General features: G+C 34.6%; 1 protein-coding gene and 1 pseudogene across 3 annotated transcripts; both read left to right on the top strand.

Moving 5' to 3' along the window:
• Positions 1-114: 114 nt before the first annotated feature.
• Positions 115-2,042, top strand: LOC118059764 (cucumisin-like; annotated as a pseudogene).
• Positions 2,043-7,442: 5,400 nt separating this feature from the next.
• Positions 7,443-13,013, top strand: LOC118059659 (cucumisin). 3 transcript variants are annotated; one of them, XM_073411631.1, is made up of 11 exons: positions 7,443-8,207; positions 8,807-9,021; positions 9,124-9,212; positions 10,023-10,114; positions 10,231-10,474; positions 10,608-11,118; positions 11,287-11,390; positions 11,519-11,737; positions 11,844-11,955; positions 12,036-12,249; positions 12,395-13,013. In XM_073411631.1, exons 2-11 carry the CDS (start codon positions 8,926-8,928, stop codon positions 12,916-12,918), a joined length of 2,205 nt encoding a protein of 734 aa, XP_073267732.1. In that variant the 5' UTR covers positions 7,443-8,207; positions 8,807-8,925; the 3' UTR covers positions 12,919-13,013. The 3 variants fall into 3 exon arrangements, with proteins under 3 accessions (XP_073267732.1, XP_073267731.1, XP_073267730.1); XM_073411630.1 differs by having other exon boundaries at positions 8,784-9,021; XM_073411629.1 differs by having other exon boundaries at positions 8,764-9,021.
• The last annotated feature ends 2,518 nt before the right edge of the window (positions 13,014-15,531 follow it).

The raw sequence follows: 15,531 nt of genomic DNA, 5'->3' as shown, positions 1-15,531 counted from the left end.
AGTTTAGCGATAAAACCCGCAATAGCAAGTCGAATACCTTTACAAAGGCTTATCCTGACTGCTCCGGCGTGTTATGGCACCGAATGCTAGACAGGCAAACACTTTATCAGCATCTGCAAGTAGAGCTTTTATCTTCATTTTTTTTTCGTGTCTTTTTTTCCTTTTTCTGAACAAATATTTAATATTAAAATCGGGTTTGATTTTTCGACTTGAAGTCCATTCCTTCTTAAATAGTGCTTCCAGTACTTGTGGCGACATTGGCAATAGCAGAACGTCAGAGTTCATTAGAGCCTCCACATTTCATTTATAAGTTTGTATACTATTAGAAAATTAATAGAGCTCTATGATTACTGGTAAACACTGTTCAAAAAGAAAAAAAAAATTACTGCTGAATACTAATCATTTTGTGGCAGCAGGTTTATATCGTATACTTGGGTGACCGTCCAAAGGTTGATTTCTCTGCATCAGCTCTCCACACCAGCATACTAGAAGAAGTTGTTGCCAGGTTATTGACATTGTTTAACACCGATCAATAGCTCATTGTATTCCAGGAGTAAACAAATAAATGGTGTGACAATGACGGTTTTTAGGCATATCTTGTATATTGCTCTACGTGACAACAATATTTTTATCTTTTTTCAGAATACAAATTAAAGATCAATTTTAGCACTAGCAATGAAAATCAAATGAAGAAATTAAAGAGGCCTCAAAAGTCATGGAAAGGTTGTTTTCAGGTTTTTGCCAGTTGATTGCTCTCAAAACTTCAAATCAAAGTTTATCCAATTCAAAAGTAGCATTTACACATAGAGAAGATATACTGGCAATGTTACAATTAACATATCCAAATAGAAGCCATTTCATGTTTGGACAGACAAGATCTATAACAAAACATGTCTCTATGTGCATGAAAGAGTATTTTATTTATTTATTTATTTATTTGAACTTGTTTACTGTATTGCTTTGATCAGCGCATCAGAGTCTATACTCTACAGCTACCAAAGAAGCTTCAATGGGTTTGCAGCAAAGTTGACCAATGAAGAGATGCTTAAGATATCTGGTAAGAATTTCTTAGAAGATTTATATTTAAAAATGGAAACAGATTTCATGATAAGGCTGTAACACTGGGACCCTATTCAGCCATGGAAAGAGTGGTGTCTGTCTTCCCCAATGAAAGGAAACAACCCCATACAACAAGGTCGTGGGACTTCATGGGCTTCTCCCAGCATGGTAGAAGAGTTAATACTGAAAGTAACATCGTTGTTGGAATGATTGACACGGGAATTTGGCCAGAATCTGAAAGTCTTAGTGATGAAGGATTTGGTCCCCCTCCAAAGAAATGGAAGGGCAGTTGCCAAAATTTCACTTGCAACAAGTAAACCCTTCAAATTAACTAACACATACGCATAAATACTATATTGTGATACATTGCTAACCATTAGGATCTGCAATGTATGTACAGTAAAATAATCGGAGCTCGATACTACCGTGCCGATGGAGTCTTTGGTAAAGATGATATTGTATCGCCAAGAGATACAGAAGGGCATGGGACTCACACTGCATCAACTGCTGCAGGGAACTTAGTTACTGGGGCAAACATAGTAGGCCTTTCCTCGGGAACAGCTCGAGGAGGGGCTCCTTCTGCTCGCATTGCTGTGTACAAGAATTGTTGGTTCGATGGCTGTTATGATGCAGACATTCTTGCAGCATTTGATGATGCTATTGCAGATGGAGTTGATATAATTTCTCTTTCTGTTGGAGGATTTTCTCCTAGAGAGTATTTAATGATTCGATAGCAATTGGAGCTTTCCACGCGATGAAGAATGGTGTACTTGCATCGATTTCTGCTGGTAATTCGGGTCCTGATCCTGCAACCATCACCAATGTCTGGCCTTGGTTTCTCTTTGTGGCTGCTAGCACAATGGATAGGAAATTTGTGACTAAGGTCATGTTAGGAAACGGAGCATTTTATGAGGTGAGCAAGATGCATGAAACTGTTCCGTTGAAAAAAGCTATATCATGAACGACTTGCATTATTGCTTTCACCATGGATGGATCAAGCTCATACTCTATTCACCTGCCACAAATTAAATCATCTATGTTATTTTTAATTTAGGTCCATGCATGTAATCTCCACTAAAACAAATCATCAATAAACTATTACACTCAGATTGACAAATCATGATCCTAAAGATAAGTAGTCGTAAAATTAACAAGATATGCATATGTTAATATGAAATTACTTTAATATTTAATTTAAATAATGTAAGAAACTAAAAATATCAAAGTCAAAATGAAAATTTTAAGTAAGGGATGAATATTTAGGTTTTTAAAAAATATGAACTAATTAATTAGCAGTTGAAACTGAAAAAATCACAAAATAATAAATCAAAATAAAAGAAAGACCTCAGTGGTGCATTTCATGAGGATACCAAAGGCTCGAATGATAGGTTCAAGCTTCCTCTCGAATACCTTTGCAATATTTGAAAAAAATCCAACATAAAACGAATTCAAAGTAAAAATAATGACATATATTGTCAAATCAAAATCGTTGTAACAATGTTAGGATACTAATAGAACCTGCCATTTAATAAATTTTATTTTTAGTTAAACACAAATATTATATTTTTAGCGATCATTTTCCAACAAAACTTTTAAAAATCGGCATATCAAACCAGCCTTAAAGGAAGGACCTAGACAATTTCACGGAATGAACATAATCGGGCCTAAGAGTTGTAGGCTTTGTTAGAGTTCTATTTTGAGGCCCGCAACTGGCCCAGTAGCATAAAGAAGAAGAAAGGCGTTATCATGGTATGTTATGACTCCACTGTCTAAACTCCAAGTCACTGGACTTAGCCCATTGTAATCAGCCCACCTTTCATAATGTTAACAAAACACTTGGACATCAGGAAATATTTCTGCTGGCAGGAAACCACGTCAAGTCCTTTCTGGCTTGTCTAAGGCCGAAGGGCCAGGAATGTGGAAGCTGAAGCTTGATCAGTGACCACAGACCAAATTAAACAAAGCCAATTTAGATTTAACCGTACTGGAGTGTAACGAGATTTTAATCAACACTCGAGTTTGGCATTAATTTGTTATCCAAACCAGTTTACATATCTCAAAAAATTATTTTAATTCAATAACTTAAGATATTAGATGAGTTTCTATGATATAATTTATATTATTCTCTAACACACTTTCTCAAGTGAAAGTTTTTTTATTTTGAAATTTGCACATACCCATACTATTTTATACTTAATTTTTTATCAAATAAATTGAGATGTTGAAATTCAAACTCGTAACCGCTTAATCATCAAGGCTCAGAAACCATGTCAAAAAACCATCTCAACCCAATAGCTTAAACTGTTAGGTGAGGTCCCAGAATATGATTTATATTATTCTCTAACAGCATGTACCTCAACTAATTTTATGAGCCCTGAAATTTATGAGACTTGAACTGGTAATTTTTAAATAACAAATTTAAAAACGGATCAATTAAATTATACCCAAATGGATCGAATTTGCCAATCATCTAAGAAGTTGTCAAGACTCCAGTTTTGAATTTCTGACTTTACTCAGGCTAGTGGGAGAATATACATTTAACGGCGATCATTAGCATTTTTTAAGTAAAATACTCTTGTTTTATACTTAAGAGGTGGTCTCGACAGCTTTCAATATCAAAACCAAGTATAATTATTCGGTCTCAGACAAAAACAGGCCATTCATGCAAAACAAAAGGAAATTTATAAAGATAATCATCACGCATACGGTACCAGTTTTAACCCTTGTATTAATTAAGTTGGGATGAGCAGAGGGGAAAAAAAGGAGACAAATATTAAAAGTAAAAATAAATAAATTAGCATAGTAATTAATAGCTTAAGAAGGAGTTTGTTTTTATGTTTTTAAAAACATTTTTTTTAAAAAATAATTTTTTAATTTATTTTAAATTAATTTTTTTTAATATTTTCATAATATTGTTTTATCGTGTTGATATTAAAAATAATTTTAAAAAATAAAAATTAAATTATTTTGATTTATTTTTTGTTAAAAAATATTTTGAAAAGTGGAGAATGTTGATGCTTTTCCAGCATAAAAACATGTTCTAACAAAAATACTTGTATAATGCGTCTTAATTGATGATGGCAAGCAAAATATCTCAGTATCCTTTCTTCCCTCTCCTACTCAGCAGCTTGATCATCACTTGTCCTCTCCTGTAGCAGCACGGCTTCTCATTCTCAAGATGATCGAAAGGCATGTTTCTCTATGTTTTATTTTAATTGATTGGTCATGAAATCTGAAATTAGATTTCTTCCATAACCTTTTAATTTCTTTCGCTAAACTTTTTTTCTGTCTCGATTTTGTCAGGTATTCTAACTAACTTGGTTAAATTTTTGCCTTTGACATAGTTCATATGTAGTCATACATCGTCTATATGGGTGACCGGCCTAAGAGTGAATTCTCGGCTTCTTCCCTTCACTCGAACATGCTGCAAGAAGTCACTGGCAGGTTATAAATAAAACTACTCGTTTGGCTTCGTTATAAATCTATTATCCTTTTGTTCTTTCATGAATATAACAACTATAGAAATGTTGAATATCAAGCGCAACATATAATATTAAGCATCAAGAAGTATTTTGATCTTTTTTTTTACTAGCCAACAATCTATTCTGAAATGATTTCAGCAATTTTTTTTATTATGTTATTCCGCTTGCTTGTAATGTTGAAAGAGAATGGGGATTTCTTGGATTGTAGAATAAACTAGTCATAAACAAAATACGAGTGAATTGATAAAGAAAATATTTAATTTAGCAGGACTAGACTACCACCCCCACATGGTCCATTTTTAGGAAGAAAAATTGACCTCGTGACATATTTGTTAATGACTGCATGCTTGATTTTTATTTTTATTTTTTATTATGTTTTTGTTGAATATTATTATATAGGTATTGAGACAGAAACAAGAGAAAAGTGTGAAAAAAGTGAAAAATAAAAATAGAGAAGTGTTCAATATTATTTGCTATTTAAAAGTCCAGGGCCACATTAAGACGACTTTTGGAATTTTCGGATTAGCATTTAAAGAATTGAAATAGGTACCAAAATTGAAGTGTTAATAAATCTCAAATTAAAGAATTCATTTTGGCCGAGGTATGCAACGTAATCGACAAAAGTAAAGAAATACTTCCAAATACACCTTGATTTCAAAACCCTTATCTTGAGTTTTGTATTGATAATGGTACTGATGGAAGAAGGATAAAGAAATTAAGGATTGTGTGTAGTATTAGTCTGAAAATGTTCTCCTTGCTGAGTTACTGGACAAATTAATAGGGCAGCCATGAACACAACAAATATAGAGGACAGCTTGCTACTGCCGCTGATTTCTTAGCAAATCAAGGGATAGGCTTGTGATGCTAGGAACCTCACCAGCCATTTGCACCAGGCTATCCTCATTTTTGTGTAAGTTCTTAGGTCTTGCTTGTTTCGGCCTCGTTCTATGCCCGTAAGCTCAAAGTTTTTGTCTTGAAGCAGATCGGCGACTGTCCCTTTAATTCCTTGGGCCCTATACATAGATTCTTGATACGCATCTCCAGTTGCAAACAGTGTAGATAAATCCATGGTCATGCATTTTCCACGGCCCTACAAGGCATGCATGTGTGGCCTGCTGCAATCTAATTTGTTTTCGAATAGTAGATTATTCAATCTATCGTTTTCAATTATCTATCCTTGCGGAAGAATAATTATCGAGGATATTACGTGAGTGTATTTTTGAGTGATCTGATTTTCATCAGCAAACGATGGTGAAGATGAACGGTCATGCCAATGGCTCCAGAGGTGATAAGCTGAGAATATTGCTGGACGATGACATGAATGGCGTTACGATTACTGATGCTGGTGTAAGAGATAGGGCTTCCAAGGAATTCCATTGACGATGGGAGAAGTGTTTTGCAGTCTTCTGGAGGAGAGCTGTCATGGAAAAGATGCGGAGGAGCTCAATTAACCACATACAGATTATTCTTTATTGACTTTTCTACTACTACGATGGGGGTGGAAAATTCATTATTTGATTTTTTTTAAAAAAAAAATTAATCAATATTTAAAAAATAAAATCAATTAATACTAAAAAATAAAATTAAATAAAAACTCATATTATAATTTGAAATTGAAAAAAAAAATAAAAGAGGAAATTTTTTTTTGTTATATGATTAAAAATACAAAAATTAATTTATCATCAACTTAATAATAAATAGTAAAGTTAAATAAAATTATATATTAAAAGATAAATTAAAAAAAAAGATAAAAAAACCTAAATAAAATAAAAAAAACTTGTATTAAATTATAAAAAAAAATAAGACAATAAAAAACCTGAATAACCAATTAAAGAAGAAGAAGCCATGAGGATATTGAAAAAACCAAGGGCGAGTGGGCTCGCATGCTTAGTCCTGAATTTTTTTCACATGTCGACTAAAATAATTCATTTGCTTCTGCGATTTCAAAGTTATGCTATACATGTTAATCCCCAAGCTACGAAATTTTTTTTAAATAACTAAAATGATATATTAAATAAATTTATTATTTATAAAAATAATTAGGTTTTCAATCAGACCTACATCCAAGATTCTTAGATATGATATTGCTGTTAGACCATTTAAATTTAGATCATGAAAGTTTATTATTATTATTATTATTAATAATATTATAATGAATAGTGATAATAATATTATTATGATTATTAGTGTTATTCTTATTCTTACTATTTTTATTATTTTTAAATTTGAAAAAAATATTATAATTATTGAAGAAAAATTACATATTTGATTTGAAGAAATTTTAAAATTATAAGAATTTGAATCATACAAGTTTATTATTATTGTCATAACTCAATTTTTGACCCTTTTATTTTAATGATTATTATTATTATTTTTATTTACTGAAAATGATAAAAAAAAATGATGAAATAAATGAAGAATAAATTAAAATTCAGGTTAAGGACAAAATGATTGGAAGTTTAAAGATTTAATTAAAATTTTGACTAGTTTAATTAATTAAGTCAGGGGTTTAATTGGAGAATTGATATGTTTTAAGACTTGATTAAACTTGAAATTGATTTAATTAATCCAATCAAGGGTTTGATTGGAGGATTGATAAGTTTTAGACTTATTTCAACTTGGAATTAATTTATTCAGGGACTTAATTGAAAAACTATCAAAGTTTAGGGGTGATTCTTGTCCAATTTGTAAGAAATTAAAACCCAAGGACGAATGTGTAAATGGCGCTGAGATGCAGGGGTTCAATTACAATTTACCCAAGGACTGGACTGAAAAACGTCAAAATATCAAGGATCAAAACGCAAATAGCCATTAACATCAGCACTGTTCATCTTCTTCACTCGAAAACAAGAAGAAAACGCATGCCTTTATTGCATTAAAATCCATTCGACCGCATGGAATTCTCTGGCTATAAAAACCAGAGAAGGAGAACCGGCACGAGGTGGAGAAGAGAGAGTAGAACCGAGAAAAAGAAAAAAAGAAACAGAACCGGGGAGGGAGACTGTACAGAGGGAAGCACAATTTATGCCCCTGTTTCTTCTAAAAGAAACAGAGGCGTTCGGCGCCATTCTCTGGTAAGCCAGAGAAGGAAACGAGTAACTCAGGGGGCACCACCTTCCCCCCTCCCCCCTGAACTCACAGACGAGAGAAAAGGCCATGCACGCGGAAAGAAAAATTAAGAAAACAGAGGAGTAATGACAGAACCGAGGAAGGAGAAGAACAGGGGAACTGGGAGGAGAGAGTGAAGGCAGAAGAAGAAATAGAGAGCACGAACCAAACCAAGAAAAACATAGAAAGAGAAGAAAAAAGCCAAGAACGGCGGGGGGGGTTAAAAAAAAAACAGACTTTCGTTCTCTGTTTCTTGTCAAAGAAACAAAGGAGGCCAAGAGAAAAGGGGGACTAAAAAGGAGGACATACAGAGAGAGAAGAACCGAGAAAGACAGGGGAGTGGATCGAGAGAGAGGGAACGAGAGGAGAAAAAGAACGGACGGTGAGAGAGTCAAGAGAACAGAAAAAATAGACAAAGAGACTATACAGAGAAGATAATAAAAAAAAAAAAACAGAAAACCAGAGGAACAAGCAAATACAGACAGAACAAAAAGGGAAGAACGAATTCGTAGAATACCAGGAACGAAGAAGGGCGTAGGAGAAGGCGCTCAGCACCAGGTAAGTTGCGTTTTCCCTTCTTGCATTTTAATTACATGCTTCTGTAGCAGGCGTGCGTGAGCAGTTCACGCATGCCTGCTGGTAAAAATTAACAAAAACAATAGACACCTAGGTCAAGTCTGCGATCCGGCAGTCTAGTCCAAAAAAAATATAATAAAAAAATAAAAAAATATAGAAATAAAAAAATTTTATATCTTAGAAAAAATATATTTTTATCAATTTATTCACTGATATCAGAATTAAAAAAAATATATATTGATATTTTTTTATAGCTATGAATTTTTACCAACACTAAATAGAGTTGGAATTATTCGTGGTGGAATTTTTACTAACTCCAGAATTGAGATTATTCGGGGTTGGAATTATTCGAGATCGAATATTTACTAGCGCCAGAGTCAGGAATATTACAAATAAATCATCATAGCATAAACAAATAAATATTTAACCATTTAAGATAAAACTAGTAATACAGTCTACTTTAAACAGAATATTTAAAAAATAATAATACCTTTTATTTTCCGTAACCGGTTGACAATATAGAATATATTTGTAGTAGAAAAAATGACGATTGGCTAGCTTAAGATAAGAAACCGGTGCAGGAGAACAGGATTCAACGACTTGTCTTATTTCTTCTATTTACTATAAAGCGCTCTTCCCATCTGCATGGCATTATCAAAGCTAGCAAGCTAGAACTTCTCGCTTTCGGGGGCCTTCTCCGATGGCGAACAATTTCACATTTTCATGTTTCCTCCTCATCAGCCTCACCTGCAGTCTGTTTATTGGCTGCCATTGCTCATCCGATGAAGACAAAAAGGCACTGTGTTTTATCTCACCATCCTTTCTGTAATTTTATTTTTGCCACAACTTTTTTTTTTCCATATAATTTCACTACTAAGGGCCATTTTACTGAAAGCAGGTTTATATTGTGTATATGGGTGACCGCCCAAAGAGTGACATTTCCGTATCAGCTCTTCACATCAGCATGCTACAAAACGTCGTGGGCAGGTAGCTTTTTCATAGTGGAAGAAAACACACTTGAACTTGCACTAATATCTCTTTTGTGATTGAGCTAATGTGGAGAGCCAAGGAGAGTTCATTATTTTTTTTCTTTATTTACTTGCGCAACTTTTTTATTTTTGACAAGCATTATATGAAGTCTTGTGTGGTACCAAGATCATTTTCGAAAGCAGAGTAATATTTCAGTTTTTTAAAAAAACTAGAGTAAATGAAGGAAATTTAGAATATTTTTTTTTCAAATATAACATTTTTCTATATATAAAAAAAACTTATTTTTGTATTTTTTTTACCTAGTTAGAAAAGCACATCTTAAGGGTTCTTAATTTGCAATTTAATTTCCTTTATAATTTTTTCATTGTTTTTCAAATAAAAAAAACATAAACAATACTCTTTTATAAACAAGCACTTTTTAATAATATATGAGATTATTTTTTATATATTTTTTCATATTTAGTTACTATCATAAATTTAATTTTTATCAAAAATCTAATGTAAAGATTTTTTTTGGAGTTAACAATATAACTTTTTCATGATATTTTTTAATTTGAGTAAAATAAAACTAATATTATACAAATAGATTATCATGAATATAAAATATTAATATTATTATTTTAAATTATGGATTTGATTTTTTTATAAAAAATAATAATTATAATCTTGATGTATTTCTTATTTTGTTTTTTAGAAAAAATTCATCTTTGTTTTCAACAAATGAGCACGTTTTTATTATTATTTGAAAAATAAATTCTACTATTGAGTAACACCCTAACCATTTGAATGGATTGCATTTTGATACAGTGGTGCATCAGATTCTTTGCTCCATAGCTACCATAGGAGCTTCAATGGTTTTGTTGCTAAATTGACCAAAGAGGAGAAAGAGCAAATGGCTGGTGGGAAGGCATTATCATCATAAAATATTATTTGAGACACAATCCTATGTTAGCTTAGGCAAAGTTTTCATAATAAGTTTCCTTTCCTTTCCTTTTTTCTCCCCTTCAAATTACAGGCTTGGACGGTGTAGTGTCAGTGTTTCCTAGTCAGAAGAAAAAACTTCACACAACAAGATCATGGGACTTCATGGGCTTCCCCCAGAATGTTACAAGAGCAACTTCTGAAAGCGACATCATTGTGGCAATGCTTGACACCGGGATTTGGCCTGAGTCTGAAAGTTTTAATGACGAAGGATACGGTCCGCCTCCAAGCAAATGGAAGGGCACTTGCCAGGCATCCTCCAATTTCACTTGCAACAAGTAAAACTCTAAAGCTCTATATAACTTGCACAATGAAACACAAGTAAACACATTTTACAGGCTTAAGCAGGATTCAAGTAGGCTACTCTGGATTGTCCTGACCTTGTAACATATCCGGTAATATTGCTTGCAGTAAGATAATTGGAGCTCGATACTACCACAGCGAAGGAAAAGTATATCCACGAGACTTTGCCTCCCCAAGAGATTCAGAAGGCCATGGGACTCACACTGCTTCAACAGCAGCAGGAAGATTGGTTAGTGAGGCAAGCCTACTAGGCCTTGCTACAGGAACAGCACGAGGAGGGGTTCCCTCTGCACGTATTGCTGTGTACAAGATATGTTGGTATGATGGTTGCTCAGATGCTGACATTCTTGCATCTTTTGACGATGCTATTGCAGATGGAGTTGATATAATCTCCCTCTCAGTTGTGGGGTGGCCCATGGACTATTTTGAGGATTCAATTGCTATTGGAGCTTTCCATTCAATGAAAAATGGAATACTCACATCAAACGCTGCTGGTAACTCAGGTCCTGGTCCTGAAACTATTTCAAATTGTTCACCATGGTCTCTATCTGTGGCTGCTAGCACCATAGATCGAAAGTTTGTGACCTCGGTGATGTTAGGCAATGGAGCCATTTATGAGGTGAGCACGAATGTTTCAGTTCTAAATAAACAAAGGAATATTTAAACTTTAACGATGCTTCCTTCCACCCTTGAAATTTTTATATAGGAATAGGACTGATTGATCAATATGGCATGCATTCAATTGGTGATTAGACCCTAACTGTAGCATTTCCCTTCTTCATGTCAGGGAATCTCCATAAATACTTTTGAGCCTGGAAATATTGTGCCCCCTTTCATTTACGGTGGAGATGCTCCAAACAAGACAGCAGGATACAACGGGTCAGAATCCAGGTACGAAGAGAATGAAGTTGGATCAACATACTTCAGTTGAGAAATGTTAACATCTACGATTAAAGTACAATCAAATACATGGAATGATCCAGTATTGTAAATCTACAAAGTTTATCCTGAAAATGCAGGTATTGCTTCCCGGACTCGTTGAACAGCACTGTGGTGGAAGGGAAAGTCGTTCTTTGTGATGGGATCAGTGGAGGGGAGGAGGCAAGAGCCAGTCATGCAGTTGGATCAATATTGAATGGTGATTATTATTCTGATGTGGCCTTCAGTTTTCCTTTACCAGTTTCGTATTTGAGCTCAAGTGATGGAGCTGATCTTTTAAAGTACTTACACTCAACTAGGTACTGGTAATTTTTTATTTTGCCACTGTATATTTGTGAAATTGCACAAGAAGTTTAAATAACGTTTGTTCATTTACTTTCTCGATTCGTTGTGATATCCTACCAGTGAACCAACCGCAACTATAATGAAGAGCGTTGGAATAAAGGATGAAACTGCCCCATTTGTGGTTTCGTTTTCTTCACGAGGGCCTAATCCGATAACAAGTGACCTTCTCAAGGTAAATTGGAAGGATTTCCTCATTTTCTTTCTTCAGCTGCGGACCTCTTCCGCTTTTTGTAACTTCTTTACCCTGCGCAGCCCGACCTGACTGCCCCAGGAGTGGACATTTTGGCAGCATGGTCCGAAGCAACCACTGTAACAGGAAGCCCAGGGGATACACGAGTGGTTAAATACAACATAGATTCCGGAACATCTATGTCTTGTCCACATGCATCCGGCGCAGCTGCTTATGTCAAGGCATTTAACCCAACATGGTCTCCTGCTGCCATTAAGTCTGCCCTAATGACAACTGGTAATGGTTTGATTACAGCAACATATTTATTTGAGCGCATGATCTCAGTGATATTCAAGGTTTATAGATAGGACCATATAAGACATTGAACTAACGTTTAATTTAAGAAACGCAACCGAGTCTCAGTTTCTAATATTCTTTGCAGCTTCTTCCATGAGTTCTAGCATTAACAATGATGCGGAGTTCGCTTATGGATCAGGCCATATAAATCCTGCAAAGGCTATTGATCCTGGTCTGGTATATGATGCTGGAGAGATTGATTATGTTAGATTTTTGTGTGGACAAGGATATAATGCTACACAACTTCTACTAATTACCGGAGATAAAAGCACATGTTCTGCAGAAACAAATGGAACCGTGTGGGATCTAAACTACCCATCTTTCGCTCTGTCTGCCAAATCCGGGAAAACTATCACTCGAATCTTCCATAGAACTGTCACAAATGTTGGATCAGCATCATCTACTTACAAGTCAATCACGAACGCTCCAAGTGGACTTAATATCCAAATTGAACCAGATGTCCTTTCCTTCCAGTCTCTTGGGCAACAACTTTCCTTTGTTGTCACGGTCGAAGCTACGTTGGGTAAAACTGTACTGTCTGGATCTTTGGTTTGGGATGATGGGGTGCATCAAGTAAGAAGTCCGGTTGTGGCTAATCCTACTCATTAAAATCTAGAAATTTACTTTCTTCCAACTAGCTAAAGAAATAAACCTGATGATTGTTGTTTCAAATGCATAATAATGTATTTTCTATTTTGGTCACATTTTCTGGAGTCTATAATCCCCCCCCCCCGGGGTTTCCCAGCTTTGAAAAATGACGTGCAATTAACCTGCCCTTTTTGATGCCTTCGGCAAGGAACTATCAAGATTAACATTGTTAATCAGGGAGCGTTCGTAAGGAACATATTCTCTTCATTTTGGTATTCTCTTCTTTTAGATTTGTTAATAAAAAAAAAAAAAACCTAAAATTTGACAATAACGATGTTTAAAGCCGTCCTTGAACTATTTTGGCGAGCTTAACAACTTCATTATCCATTTATTATCCATTAATATTTTGGCGAGCCCATTTCTGCATGAAAAGTTTAGCGATAAAACCCGCAATAGCAAGTCGAATACCTTTACAAAGGCTTATCCTGACTGCTCCGGCGTGTAGCCTGCTTATCAGTTGCCATGGCACATCGAATGACGATAGACAGGCAAACACTTTACTCCTGAGCATCTGCAAGTAGAGCTTTTATCTTCATTTTTTTTTTCGTGTCTTTTTTTCCTTTTTCTGAACAAATATTTAATATTAAAATCGGGTTTGATTTTCCGACATGAAGTCCATTCCTTCTTAAATAGTGCTTCCAGTACTTGTGGCGACATTGGCAATAGCAGAACGTCAGAGTTCATTAGAGCCTCCACATTTCATTTATAAGTTTGTATACTATTAGAAAATTAATAGAGCTCTATGATTACTGGTAAACACTGTTCAAAAAGAAAAAAAAAAATTACCGCTGAATACTAATCATTTTGTGGCAGCAGGTTTATATCGTATACTTGGGTGACCGTCCAAAGGTTGATTTCTCTGCATCAGCTCTCCACACCAGCATACTAGAAGAAGTTGTTGTCAGGTTATTGACATTGTTTAACACTGATCAATAGCTCATTGTATTCCAGGAGCAAACAAATAAATGGTGTGACATTGACGGTTTTTAGGCATATCTTGTAATAGGCGACAACAATACTTTTATCTTTTTTTCAGAATATAAATTACAGATCAATTTTAGCACTAGAAATGGGCCCCTTTCTTTTTGAACACGACGAGTAGTCCCAGACCCAGATGGGCTCAGAATTACTATCATGAGCTTCTAACCCAGTATACAAGAAGTGGGCCCCGAGCCGGCAAGGAGAATATAGCAAACAGCCCACGGACGAGGCCGAAGCCCTGAAGGAGGATGTGAGAATACTGTCAATCCACGGACCATTCTTGCTAGCACATATGGTTACCAAAGTGTATGTTATACACGAATCAAGTTTCTATCGTAAAATTTAAGAAATTTAGATATTGATATTCTATTCATCAAGTTTTAAGTATTTATTACTAGAGTATTATTTATTATTCAAAATAAAATAAAAAAATAATATATATAAATATTTAAGATATTTGTATATATGTCAAATAACAAATATATATATATATATAGGTTAAGTTTGGATAAGATTTTGGGTTGAAGTTGATAATATATAAATTATATTTATTACACAAAAAAATTAACTATTAAAAAAAATATCCATTTTGTATCGGATTGAACTGGAATCCATTGGATTCAAGTTAAATTAATAACTCTTAGCACAATAGGCACAAACACACTAAAATACATATAGGCTCCTTTAAGATATTGTTTTCGCAATTAATTTTTATATCCATGTAAAATTGAATAAAAACCAAGACAATTGGCGTGGATTGAAAGTAACTCCTACTCGTGTTCAATCATGGAGGAGCCGGGACAAGACTGCTTGAATTAGTTCTGATTGGCAACGAGAAACACAACACATATACATGCATCCCCCCATGCACCCCGATATCATCAAGTTCATATCGGCAACGAGAAATTAAACACTGCACATAGACATACACCCCCCATGCACCAAATGTAGACAGAAAATGCTATTGTGGATAGGAGATTATTCAAAGAATACGTCCCCCATGCATTTCCTGTCTACACTTGGCTATATTTCTCGGTGCTGTACGTTGGTGCTGACTTTCATTAATGGTCTTGCTCCCTCGAAGAAGTACTTGTTTGGAAACCATGACTTTTGAATTGGATAAGCTTGGAAACTAGCTAGTGTGAACAACTACGGACTCGAATCTGAGTTCTAAGGGGTCCAGAGACTTATTCTTTGAAGAATTTCTTGCATTGTGAACTCATGCTAAGTCTGAGGGGAAGAAGATTTGTAGTAAAATGAGGAAAGTAAAACAGCTGCACCGCTTCAATTTCTTCAACATGTATATAGGACTCGCAGGCCACGTCAAAAACTTATTCGAGGAATTCGCGGTCCAATTTCTATATATATATATATATATATATATATATATATATATATATATATATATATATATATATTTGTGGTTGTGCGCAAATAGAACCCTCTAGAACTCTGGATGTTATCAGACAAATGCATGAAATCTTCAACTTTTCTCCTTTAAAAAGTCCTCTGATCTTTACCTTGAATTAACTGCGAGGTTTGATCCCATTTCCCTTAATGGACAAGCTGTTGGACAGGCTTTGCCATTCTAGA

Source organism: Populus alba, chromosome 10, assembly GCF_005239225.2.
Source record: "Populus alba chromosome 10, ASM523922v2, whole genome shotgun sequence".
Taxonomy (NCBI): domain Eukaryota; kingdom Viridiplantae; phylum Streptophyta; class Magnoliopsida; order Malpighiales; family Salicaceae; genus Populus; species Populus alba.
This window is presented reverse-complemented; position numbering and strand designations above follow the sequence as displayed.

Coding starts and splice junctions, on each gene's coding strand:
- LOC118059659 (XM_073411631.1), top strand. CDS start 8,926: ATGGCGAACAATTTCACATTTTCATGTTTCCTCCTCATCAGCCTCACC. Junction 11,391..11,518: donor TACAACGGGTCAGAATCCAG/GTACGAAGAGAA, acceptor CTGAAAATGCAG/GTATTGCTTCCCGGACTCGT. Junction 11,956..12,035: donor TAACAAGTGACCTTCTCAAG/GTAAATTGGAAG, acceptor TACCCTGCGCAG/CCCGACCTGACTGCCCCAGG.